This window comes from Entelurus aequoreus, linkage group LG21 (assembly GCF_033978785.1).
Source record: "Entelurus aequoreus isolate RoL-2023_Sb linkage group LG21, RoL_Eaeq_v1.1, whole genome shotgun sequence".
In the NCBI taxonomy this organism is placed as follows: domain Eukaryota; kingdom Metazoa; phylum Chordata; class Actinopteri; order Syngnathiformes; family Syngnathidae; genus Entelurus; species Entelurus aequoreus.
In genome coordinates, this window is record NC_084751.1 from 34,317,938 (window position 1) to 34,329,781 (window position 11,844).

At 42.7% G+C, this 11,844-nt stretch overlaps 1 protein-coding gene across 6 annotated transcripts in view; it reads right to left on the bottom strand.

Annotated features, from left to right (window-relative positions):
• The window catches only part of whrna (whirlin a), a 308,126-nt gene that overhangs the window by 71,373 nt on the left and 224,909 nt on the right, over nt 1-11,844 (bottom strand). For 5 of the 6 annotated variants that reach the window (XM_062031552.1, XM_062031555.1, XM_062031551.1 and 2 more), the window contains exon 6: nt 4,104-4,316. The exons of the other annotated variant lie outside the window; for it this stretch is intronic. In XM_062031552.1, coding sequence (XP_061887536.1) covers nt 4,104-4,316 — 213 coding nt within the window. The remainder of the gene's footprint in view (nt 1-4,103; nt 4,317-11,844) is intronic. 6 annotated transcript variants of the gene reach the window in all.

Here is an 11,844-nt window from a genome sequence, read left to right on the forward strand (position 1 = left end):
AATAGTCTCCTTTTCAGGTGAGAGAGGATGCTAAAGGCAGTGCCTTTAAGGCACGCTCCCAATATTGTTGTCCGGGTGGAAATCGGGAGAAATTCGGGAGAATGGTTGCCCCGGGAGATTTTCGGGAGGGGCACTGAAATTCGGGAGTCTCCCGGGAAAATCGGGAGGGTTGGCAAGTATGGCTAACATACTATGCTATTGTTGCAAACCTACTTAGACTAACTTAGCATTATAGCCTTTTAAAATGCCAAAGTAATCTTAGCACTGTAGCTATGCTATTGTGGCTAACGTTTGTGCCTGTCGCTAGATTGCGCCACTTCCTGTACTCACAATTTTTACAACGGTGCTTCTGCGACATCATGTGTTGTGAAATTTAAATGTTTTATTAATATTTTGTATAAACGCATGGCGGCGCAACTGAATCTCAATGAATGTATTAAATGCACATTCAAACGAGGCACTTCACTTAAATCTATATATGCAGGCTAAAACAACAATACATCTTTGCAATTGTCTGATTTCTGAATTGAGATTGAAAGTAGAAGAGATTGAATACTTTGTTTTTGTTTAATTTAAGACTTCTGGGAAAATCGTTTGTGTTTGTGTACAGATCTGGCAGTGACAGTCAATTGTCACCATGGTGACAGTGACATAAAATGTTAGTTGTGTATGTACTGTTTTTTGTTATGTTTTTATTTAAAGATAATTTAAAAAATGAAAACCATGCTAACAGTGGCAGCGTGCACAAATGTAACTGCCGTATAACTGCTGTAAAATAGGTTGATAGAAAGTGATGTAGGCTATGCACACGCAAGGACCAATTGTGTCTTCCGGTACCACACCTGTAGTGACAGTGTTCTCAAGAGGTTGACCTCGCATGATATCCTTTAAAAATACAAATGTAATGGTTAGCACTGCAGCTACCCTACTATAGCTTTGCTATTGTTTCAAACAATTGTATCATACTCAGGCTAACCTATGACATAGGTCAACAGTATACCAAATAAGGTCAGGCAGGAGGTGAAGTGAGGCCAAAAACTCTCAGAGCAAAACCTCAAAGGAAAGCCTCAGGTTGAGATTAAACAGTCAAAGGCCGATGAAGGTCACCAGTTGTGACAGAAATCCTTTTTAACTGATTCTCCATAAAAATAACCTCTTTAATCAATGAAACACAACCACCGGGTGAATACCAACCCTGAAGCCGTGGTCCAGCATGGCAGGGACCACTCACACTTCCCTGGCCTGAAGCCACGGTCTAGCATGGCAGGGACAGCACAGTTCACTGGCCTGCTTCCAGAATGGCAGAGGACATCGATGAAGCAACATTTAGCCTGTAAAACCTTGCCAAGCCGGCCGTCGCACAAATGTCCTCAAAGGGAGCCCCACTGAAGAGCGCCCAAGAGGCAGCCATTCCTCTGGTGGAGTGGGCCACCCCAGCACCATCATAGGCGAGAGCTATGGCCTCGACAACCCAGCGGGCCAAACGCTGCTTGGACAGAGCTTGGCCTAGCGTAGCTTCCTTATAGCACACATTTAGGTTTTTTTCTTTCTCTCTCTTTTTAAGAGCTAATCGGTCTGTCTAATAGGTGGCGATCCATGTACACCAGGGGTGGGCAATTAATTTTTACCAGGGGCCGCATGAGCAACTGGAGGGCCACACCGACAATATTTCAATTAAATTTTGCTCAAATTATTTTTGACATAACGTAAGATAAATAATAATAATAATAATAATTTCATTTAACCTAACTTAACTTTATACAAAAGCAGATTGCTTTTGATGGTTTTATTTTTAACACTGTCTTACACAGCACTTCCTGATGTATAATACAATGCAAAAATGTCAATTTCTGTCACTTTATCCTGCATCCTCTTAAAAAGTCCAACATTTTTCCCCGTCAGATTTGGACAACCATCTGTTGTCACACCTGCCAGCTTGTCCCATTTCAGTCCTAACATGTCCAAACACGCATTTACCTATGTGAACAAGTCATTACCTGTGGTTGTCTCTTTAATTGACTGCAGGGCTGCCAGCTCCTCCGTGATTTGAAAGTCTGCAGTTATCCCACGTAAGAAGATGAGCAGCTGGGCGGTGTTACGTACATCGCAGCTCTCATCCAAAGCCAGCGAAAAACAGTCAAAGTCGGCCGTTCTATTCTTCAGCTGAAGCTCCAAGTTTCCAGCGATGGTCTCAACCCGCCTCGTTACAGTGTGTCGGGAGAGTGAAAAGTTCTCAAATGCGCCCCTCTTCTGCGGGCATATCAGCGCAACAGAGTCCACTAAGCACTCCTTAATAAACTCTCCGTCAGAAAACGCCTTACTTTTTCTGGTGATTTTGTGAGAAATGACGAAACTTGTCCTGATGGCTGCATCTCTGGGTGTGTGAAATTTGGCAAAAAGTCCTTGTTGGGTTTGCAGTTTTACCATCAACGCATCAGCCTCCCTTGCGCGCGCTTCATCAGACACATTCCGGTATTTTTCCTCATGCTTCGTCGTGTAGTGGCGATTCAAATTATATTCTTTAAACACAGCAACCTGTGTACCACAAATTAAGCACACAGCTTTACCTTTAATTTCTGTAAAGAAATACTTGGCAGTCGATGTCTTGTTAAAAACACGCCATTCGTCATCAACTTTTCTCTTTTTAGCGTCTCGGGGGTAACCGGGCATCACTTGTCGCTGTGCACCTTCACTCACAGGTTACACACGGACATACGCCCATAAATAACACTTTTCAAAATAAAAGCAGCACAGTTGTATTGCACGCACGACATAGATGTTTTTTAAATTTATTTTGTAATTTGTGATTGCCGCTGTTCACATTCACTCACTATCGCGCACAAGCATACGTCCACACGGAAGTAATACAAATAACGCTTTTCAAAACAAAAGCAGCAGCGTTGTATTGCACACTTGACAGATACTTTTTAAAATGTATTTTGTAATTTATGATTGGCCTCATGCGGGCCGGGCAGGGACGCACAAAGGGCCGGATGTGGCCCGCGGGCCGCCGAATGCCCAGGTCTGATGTACACCCTCAGGGACCGGACTGGACAGATTAAGTGCAACTGGGCTGCCTCCGTAGATTCATGCTGAGGATGAAACGGTTCCAGAACCAAGGGCTTTAACACATAAGAGGGAGGGAATACCTTCGCTAAAAACGCTGGACTAGCCAGGAAAGAGATGGCAGATCCTTCTCCTCCTAATCTCAGACATCATGTCCTAAATTTCAGAAAGCCGTTGAAACCCTTTAGGTTCAAGATAGGAGTTGATCGAATAAAACCTGCTGGGGACGGGTCTTGTTTCCCCCTTCTGCAGAAGGACCAAGCCCTCTGCCACAAGGGACTGACAATCTGTCATGTTGCTGAGGAGGGTAGGTATGATTCCAGAAAACGGTGGTGGACTAGTTCGGAACTAGTGCATCCCTCTCAGAGTGCCTCAGCTTCCTCGCCTTATTCGAGCGACTGATCCAAGGCTGTCTCACAGGCTAGACCAAAATCTTCTGGAGCCACCAGTACAGCAATGCAGTTCTGGCCGAACAAATTGGATTGGTACAGCCAGATTTGGCGGCGCGCCTGGACCACTGAGGCCATTGAGTGACCAAGGGCCTAAGCGTGCCCATTGGTTCCTCACAGCAACATGTCCGCTACACGAATCATTTCAGCCGTCTCACCACTCGGGGCTGCTGAAGCCACATCCCTCCAAATAAAGCAGCAACAAGGAATTGGTGCGCCCCAGCCTTGCTGCTAAAGCTGAGGCATGGTAAGTTTGGCTGTTCATCAGTTGCCTTGCAGCGCCTGTTAGGGTTAATTGCATCCCTGCCAGCTCTTGCTAGCATAACAAAGGTAGGCCACCCCATATGGGGCCAGCTGGGTCCTCAGGAGGGCTGTGGAATTAAGAGCCCCCCCCCCCTCTTTTGGAAGGGAATATTAGTTTTACATAGCCAAACAAGTCCGTTGGAGTAGTCTTGTAATGGCAAACAGCGAGACTCCAGCAGCGACATGTAATAATCCTGGTCGAAATATTTTTATAATTGCTCAGCTCAAGATGTATTCATGTTTGGACAAATGTATCCGTATTTTATTTGGCTCCTGGTCCCTCACCTTTGCATGTGTGTTGAGTAGTTCAAACAGCGCCATGACCAGCTGCTCCACGCCAATGTGTCCATCCCGGTACTCTTCCATGTAGTAGTACATGGTTTGTCTCTCCGACTCGGTCAGAAGGTGGCGTGCTTGCTCCTCTAACATGGCCCTGGATTGGTTCACCAGACTGGACAAGCTGACTTGTGATCCAGCAACACCCTTGTAAAACACAGGCTGAAAAAGAAATATAAGAAAGTATGGAGATGGGTGTTGACTTATGTTCCGGACAAAAAAAGGTAGGGGTGGGGGGAGAAAGGTTAAAGAATAAGACAAAGACTTTGTGAAAACGACATTGTTAAAGCAAGCTGAATGGAGTTAGTGGAATGAAGATCATTACATTGAGGTGTTGAGTATGATGAACAGTGAATAAACTAACCTAGCATGTCTGCCTGTTCAAATACTGATGCATTGTAAGCACTAAAGCTATCATATTACATAGCCAACCTAGTAAGATAGCCTATTAAAATGTTAATATAATGTTAGCACTGTAGCTAACATACTAGTCTATGCTTTTGTTGTACGTAAAAAGCTGTGCCCTTTGTAGACAAACTTAGCATGATAGCCTTTTGAAATGCCAATGCAATGCTAGCACTGTAGCTAACATACAAATGGTAAATGGGTTATACTTGTAAGGCGCTTTTCTACCTTCAAGGTACTCAAAGCGCTTTGACACTATTTCCACATTCACCCATTCACACACACATTCACACACTGATGGCGGGAGCGGCCACGCAAGGCGCTAACCACGACACATCAGGAGCAAGGGTGAAGTGTCTTGCTCAAGGACACAACGGACGTGACTAGGTTGGTAGAAGCTGGGGATCGAACTAGGAACCTGTCAGGTTCAAACACTGATGAAATCTATTAAAAACAGACGAGAAGCAAGGAATCATGCAGAGACAGTTACATTTTGCTCAATTGAGGAGACACGTTTTTTGGGCTGTATTATAGATACAGATCCAAACTATGTTCTAAAAGTCCAGAGGTCCCTGGTTACATCACTGAAGCTGTCGCTGAGGGAAGGGGGTAATCTTGACAACTCCAGTTCGACACAATATATGATTATACAAGAAATGCAAATGTGTTGACGCTGGTGATGTCGCCTTGTCTCTGCTCTGTCTGCGCCGGCCTTGGCAGTCAGCAGGCCGAGTCTGGACACAACACTGATACGAGACGGCTGGCAATCTTTTGGGTTGCCAGCTTTGCACAGATAATAACTATAGCAACGGCCCTTAAGCATAGAGTTGTGTGATAATACATACATAATTATTCTAACAGAACCCTCAAGTTGCTGGCACGGCCACTCTCCCAACCGTGCCACACCGTCGCTATGTTAATGTTGCGAACGTGTGTGCCCTCAATAGGCTAAGTTAGCATGGTAGCCTGTTAAAATGGCAGTGCAATAATAGCCTCTGTCGCTAAAATACTAGATGTGCTATTATTGTGAACGTCCGTGCCCTCCAAAGACTAACCTAACAAGATAGCCTGTTAAAATGCCAATGTAAGGTTAGCACTATAGCTAACGTACTGTAGCTATGCTATAGTTGTGAACGTCTGTGCCCTCCTTAGGCTAACTTAGCTTGATAGCCTGCTAAAAATGCCAATGTAATTAAGGTAACAATTCAGGGGCAAGATTGGATTTCTTACTGATATCCGATATTGCCCAACGACATTTGCGATATCAACCAATACTGATACATGCATCAGTTCAGATGAATGTCAGGTGTTGAAAAACAAACATTATTTCTTAATGTAACACATTTTATTGTGATACCACTGGATACATTTCACAAGTAAGTTTGTGGAAAATAAGGCAAACACTACAACGTAAGTTACAGAGAAAATGCCAGCCCTGAGATCGGTAGGTTGGAGTTCAAATCCCAGCCGAGTCATACCAAAGACTATAAAAATGGGACCCATAACCTCCCTGCTTGGCACGCAGCAACAAAGGGTTGGAGTTGGGGGTTAAATCACCAAAATGATTCCCGGGCGCGGCGCCGCTGCTTCCCACTGCTCCCCAAGGGGATGGGACAAATGCAGAGGACAAATTTCACCACATCTAAGTGTGTGTGTGACAATCATTGGTACTTTAATCTTAATCTTAATATTTATTTTCAAAAAATGTTCATGACAAAATAGTCATAAACAACAATAGTCTAGTAAAATATCAGGTTCTACTGTCAACAAGTAAGACATATCAGCATTTGAAAAACAAATGAGAATCTAAATAATAATGCTGACAACTATGCAATTTGTAAAGTAATAATAGTAATAATGATTGTGGAGGGGGGGCGTGGCCTGCGGACCTGCAGCGAAGTCAGCGACAGGTGCGTAGATGGCCCAGGTAGACCTTGTTGTCTAATCACCTGTCGCTGACTTCGAGGCCGGTCCTGTTACACCCTGTTCCGCTGCAGGCCCGCAGGCCACGCCCCCCTCCACAATGATATAAATCCATTTAATAAAGTTAGACAAGAGAAGTATACCACACTTCTCTTTTGTAAAGTGTACAGCAAATATGAGCATCTTCATCAACAATATAATTTTCCTGAGTAGCTGGACAGGACAAAAAAACAAAAAAAACATTGTCCACCCTTAACCCCGAAATAGAAGTCCGGCTTGGTAAATATTTTAACGATCGTCATAACATAACACTGAATAAGACTAATACTGCACTGCAATACATATACAAGACCAATAAGACTTATTGGGGCCAAAAACACAAATATAACAAATATCAAAAATATGCTTTAAAAAAAAACATTTAAATTTGTGATGTAGTGAAGCCGCAATATTTGAAGTAAGATCTATTGGGAAAAAATGTTGAGGCCCCCTACCCCTCAAATTTGCAGCGTGTCATTATAAGAAGTGTAATATTTAGGTCATGTACACAACAAAAAAGAGAAATACGTCAGTAAGTTTTTCCTCTCTGAGCCAGAAAACATAATTATCTCCAACCATCACTATTAACAAAAACATATAATAATAGCAGGCTGTTATTATTATTATTCCCTCTATGTTTTTAAATAATTTCTTTGATAAATATCTCTCTCCTGATTGCGCGCACTGGTCGCATGCGTTTCTGTGTGCCAGGCTGCTCAACTTGGTGGACCCTGGACTTTAGCTCAAGTAGGCCTGGCGATGTAGTGAGGGACCACTGTAAACCCCCTCCAAGGTTACTGGAAGTCAGTCCTACTGTGAGAACTGTATGTGACTCTTCACAACCCCCGGGCACATATTTGCATGTTTTCTAGGGAATTGCTATGGTAACGACAATGTACTGCTGACTTGAACTATTTTTTTCAGCATTTCAGCTCAAGAGACCACATTTCCCTGCTTCTACAAGCAATTTCTGAAGAATATTTCATTTTGATTTCATTTTCGTAAAAATTTCTATGTACTGTACATACCGTTTTTTCCACCGGATTATAAGGCGACCTGCTGATGAATGGTCTATTGTTTATCTTTTTTCATATATTAGGTGCACCGGATTATAGGGCGCATTAAAGGAGTCATATTATTATTTTTTGTTTACAGTCTGGTGTGCCGTGGGAGATTATCTAATTTCACCTATTTGGGTTAAAAATATTTTTTGCAAACCAGTAATTATAGTCTGCAAATGATGTGTTGCTGTTGAGTGGTCGGTCGTTGCTGTCTAGAGCTTGGCAGAGTAACCGTGTAATACTCTTCCATATCAGTAGGTGGCAGCAGGTAGCTAATTACTTTGTAGATGTTGGGAACAGCGGGAGGCAGTGTGCCGGTAAAAAGGTATCTAAAGCTTAAACCAAAAATAAACAAAAGGTGAGTGCCCCTAAGAAAAGGCATTGTAGCTTAGGGAAGGCTATGCAGAACAAAACTAAAACTGAACTGGCTACAAAGTAAACAAAAACAGAATGCTGGACGACAGCAAAGACTTACTGTAGAGCAGAAAGCGTCCACAATGTACACCCGAAGGATAAAAACAACCAAAATATTCTTGATTGCTAAAACAAAGTAGATGCGGGAAATATCGCTCAAAGGAAGACATGAAACTGCTACAGGAAAATGCCCAAAAAAGACAAAAAGCCACCAAAATAGGAGCGCAAGACAAGAACTAAAACACTACACACAGGAAAACAGCAAAAAAGTCGAAATAAGTCACGGCGTGATATGACAGGTCGTGACAGTACACCTACTTTGAGTCAAGAGCTATATTGATGCATGCTTGGTTATGGTTTAAAGTCATATCCAACAGACTTTTTACTGTCAACTGAGTTTTGTTTTTTAATGATTTCTACTGGTGGTGTGCCTCCGCATTTTTTCAAAGCAAAAAATGTGCCTCGGCTCAAAAAAGGTTGAAAAACACCGGTCTACATAACATGTAATGGTGGTTCTTTGGTCAAATGTTGCATAGATTATGTTTTACAGATCATCTTCAAGCCGCTTTCTGACAGTCGCTTCCGGATGAGCCATTTTGTGGGCGACTTCTTTTTTATGTGGCTCACCTTCGGCAAAATCTTCTCCCCGTCATCTTTGTTGTAGCGGTGTAGCGTGCAAAGACGGGAGTGGAAGAAGTGTCAAAAGATGGAGCTAACTGTTTTAATGACATTCAGACTTTACTTAAATCAATAACGGAGCAGCAGCTCCTCATCCGGAAACAACAACACCGCAAATGTGTCCCGTGAAAAACCGTTTGATCGTAACTCTCTAATAACTAAAGTTCCTTGGGTGAATAATGTAAACTCACTACACCGGTATGTTTTAGCGTTTTCATGGCGAGTTTACTGACAGATATAAGTAAAAACTTTACACTACTTTATATTAGAAATGGCAACAGCGGAAGATGAATGTCCCATAACAAGAAGATAGAGAAAAAGAAGAAGCTTATAGACTACGGTGTTGGCGCGGACTAAAAAGGCGGACGCGCACAATTTTTCAGGGTTTATGCAGATCCCAAATACAGATCAGCAGGTACCAGAAGGTAAGAAAAGTTGCTTTTGCATAATATTGCGAAACAAAACGCCAAATAATATATCTTACCTTATACACACACCATAATAATACTCGTATGTTTAATGCACCGACAATCCATCGTCGTGTGCAATGTTCTATATTTTCAATGGAACATTTAAAATGTTGAGACATATTGCCATCATAGTGCAGCCTACACGTACCTCTTATGTTTGACTGCCATCTACTGGTCACACTTATCATTAGACCATGTACCATATAAAATAGCTTCGAGGTGGGTAAGCTCAACCAAACATATTCCTTACATTAGGCGCACCGGGTTATAAGGCGCACTGTCGAGTTTTGAGAAAAAAAAAAAAATGTAAGTGCGCCTTACAGTCCGGAAAATACGGTAATCTTTTTCACGTATTGATTTATCTCCTCCTGTAATGAGGTGGCGACTTGTCCAGGGTGTACCCCGCCTTCCGCCCGAATGCAGCTTAGATAGGATCCAGCCCCCCCCCAGCGACCCCAGGAGGGACAAGCGGTAGAAAATGGATGGATGGATTTATCTCCTGCACCAGAGGGCTAACTTTGATATATGTAGATTTTGTCTTACATTATCAGCACGCAGGTCAGCCCCCTCCTTATCTTCAATCATCAGTCTGTATGACAGGAAGTCGCTGCTCAACTGTCCAGGCAGGACCAGCAGCTCTAAAGAATAAGGGGAAATCCAGCAATACCGCACCTGAATCCTAATCACGTTGATGCTAACCTCCAGAGAAATTCTATCTGTAGTGTCCATGTGTCCGTTGCGTCACTCAAGGACGGTGGGGAGTGAACCCTTGAGAACCTAAAAGGCCTGTGGGGCAGACAGACGGTCTCTCCCTGTCTTATTATGGAGCAGATTGCCACCTGAAGGCGCTAATAAAAATAGGTCGTCAATCAACTGGAGTGAAATACCTGCAATAACGATGCTCTGCTTGAGAGGACGTTTAACTGTAAGAAGACCATTTTACAGTTAATGGACGTTTTGTAACGCTAGACCTTAGCCATCTCTAAGGTCATTATTGCTAAATATCACCCTCGGACTGATACAAGAGCAAATCGGATAAAGTACAATGGAACCGGAAAAAGAAAACGTGCATTCAAGATGGGTCCTCGTGAATCACATGACCATTAGGCTGGAGCCCCGCACGTTTCCAGTGCTGCGCGAAAAATAGCTCGCTAATGGCTTTTATGCAAAACAACAGGCGAGCTTGGCACAGGTGCTCGGCTGAGGAGGTAGTCAGGAAGCCTTTTGCTGCAACAAGCAACATGGAAATAGGATGACTCACCTTGTGGGATGGAAAGCAAGCTGGCAGCTAAACTGATCTTTGAGAATTCAAAGGGCAACCCGCTACGTTTGTTTTCACACAAAATCAATCAACAAGAGACCGGAACTGGAATCTTTTATCATGAATGACTGTTTAAAAACCAAGATAGATGCATTACATCTTCATTAAAGTGACAAAGTATGTATTTACAACACATCGCATGATCTCACACAGCTCATGTGCTTCCATCTAGGGATGTCAAAGATATCAATACTAGTAGCACGTGCAAAAAATACATTAATACAGTGCCCTCCAAAGTATTGGAACAGTGAGTCCAATTTGTTTATTTTTGTTGTAGACTGAAAACATTTGGGTTTGACATCAAAAGATGAAAATGGGACAAGAGATCAACATTTCAGCTTTTATTTCCAGGTATTTACATCTGGATCTGATACACAACTTAGAAGATAGCACATTTTGTTTGAAACTACCCATTTTTCATCAGAGCAAAAGTATTGGAACATGTGACTGACAGGTGTGTTTTGTTGCCCAGATGTCTCCCAATTACATTGATTATTCAAACAATAAATAGCACTGAATGTCTGAGCTCAGTTTCAGATTGGGTAGGATAGGTTTTGCCTGTGCAGACTGCATTTAGAGGTAGAACCAACATGAAAACCAGAGAGCTGTCTATGGGTGAAAAAGAAGCAATTGTGAATCTGAGAGAAGATGGACAATCAATCAGAGCCATTGTACAAACATTGGCCATAGCCAGTACAACCATTTGGAATGTCCTGAAGAAGAAAGAAACCGCTTGTGTACTAAGCAACAGACGTCGAACAGGTAGACCAAGGAAAACATCAGCAGTTGATGACAGAAACATTGTGAGAGCTATAAAGAAAGACCCTAAAACAACCGTTAGTGACATCAGCAACAACCTCCGGAGGGCAGGAGTGAAGGTATCCCAATCTACTGTTCGCAGAAGACTTCATGAACAGAAGTACAGAGGCTACACCAGAAGATGCAAACCACTCATTAGCAAGAAGAATAGGAAGGCCAGGCTGGAATTTGCCAAAAGGTACAGAGATGAGCCTCAAAAATTCTAGGAAAAAGTTTTATGGACTGATGAGACAAAGATTAACTTCTTCCAAAGTGATGGAAAGGCGAAAGTTTGGAGAAAGAAAGGATCTGCCCATGATCCCAAACATACAAGCTCATCTGTGAAACACAGCGGAGGTAATGTCATGGCTTGGGCTTGCATGCATTCTTCTGGGACGGGCTCTTTCATCTTCATTGATGATGTAACACATGATGGCAGCAGCAAAATTAACTCAGAAGTCTACAGAAACATTTTGTCTGCTAATTTAAAGAAAGATGCAACCAAACTGATTGGGAGATCCTTCGTCATGCAGCAAGATAACGACCCAAAACACACTGCCAAAACAACAAAGGAGTTCATC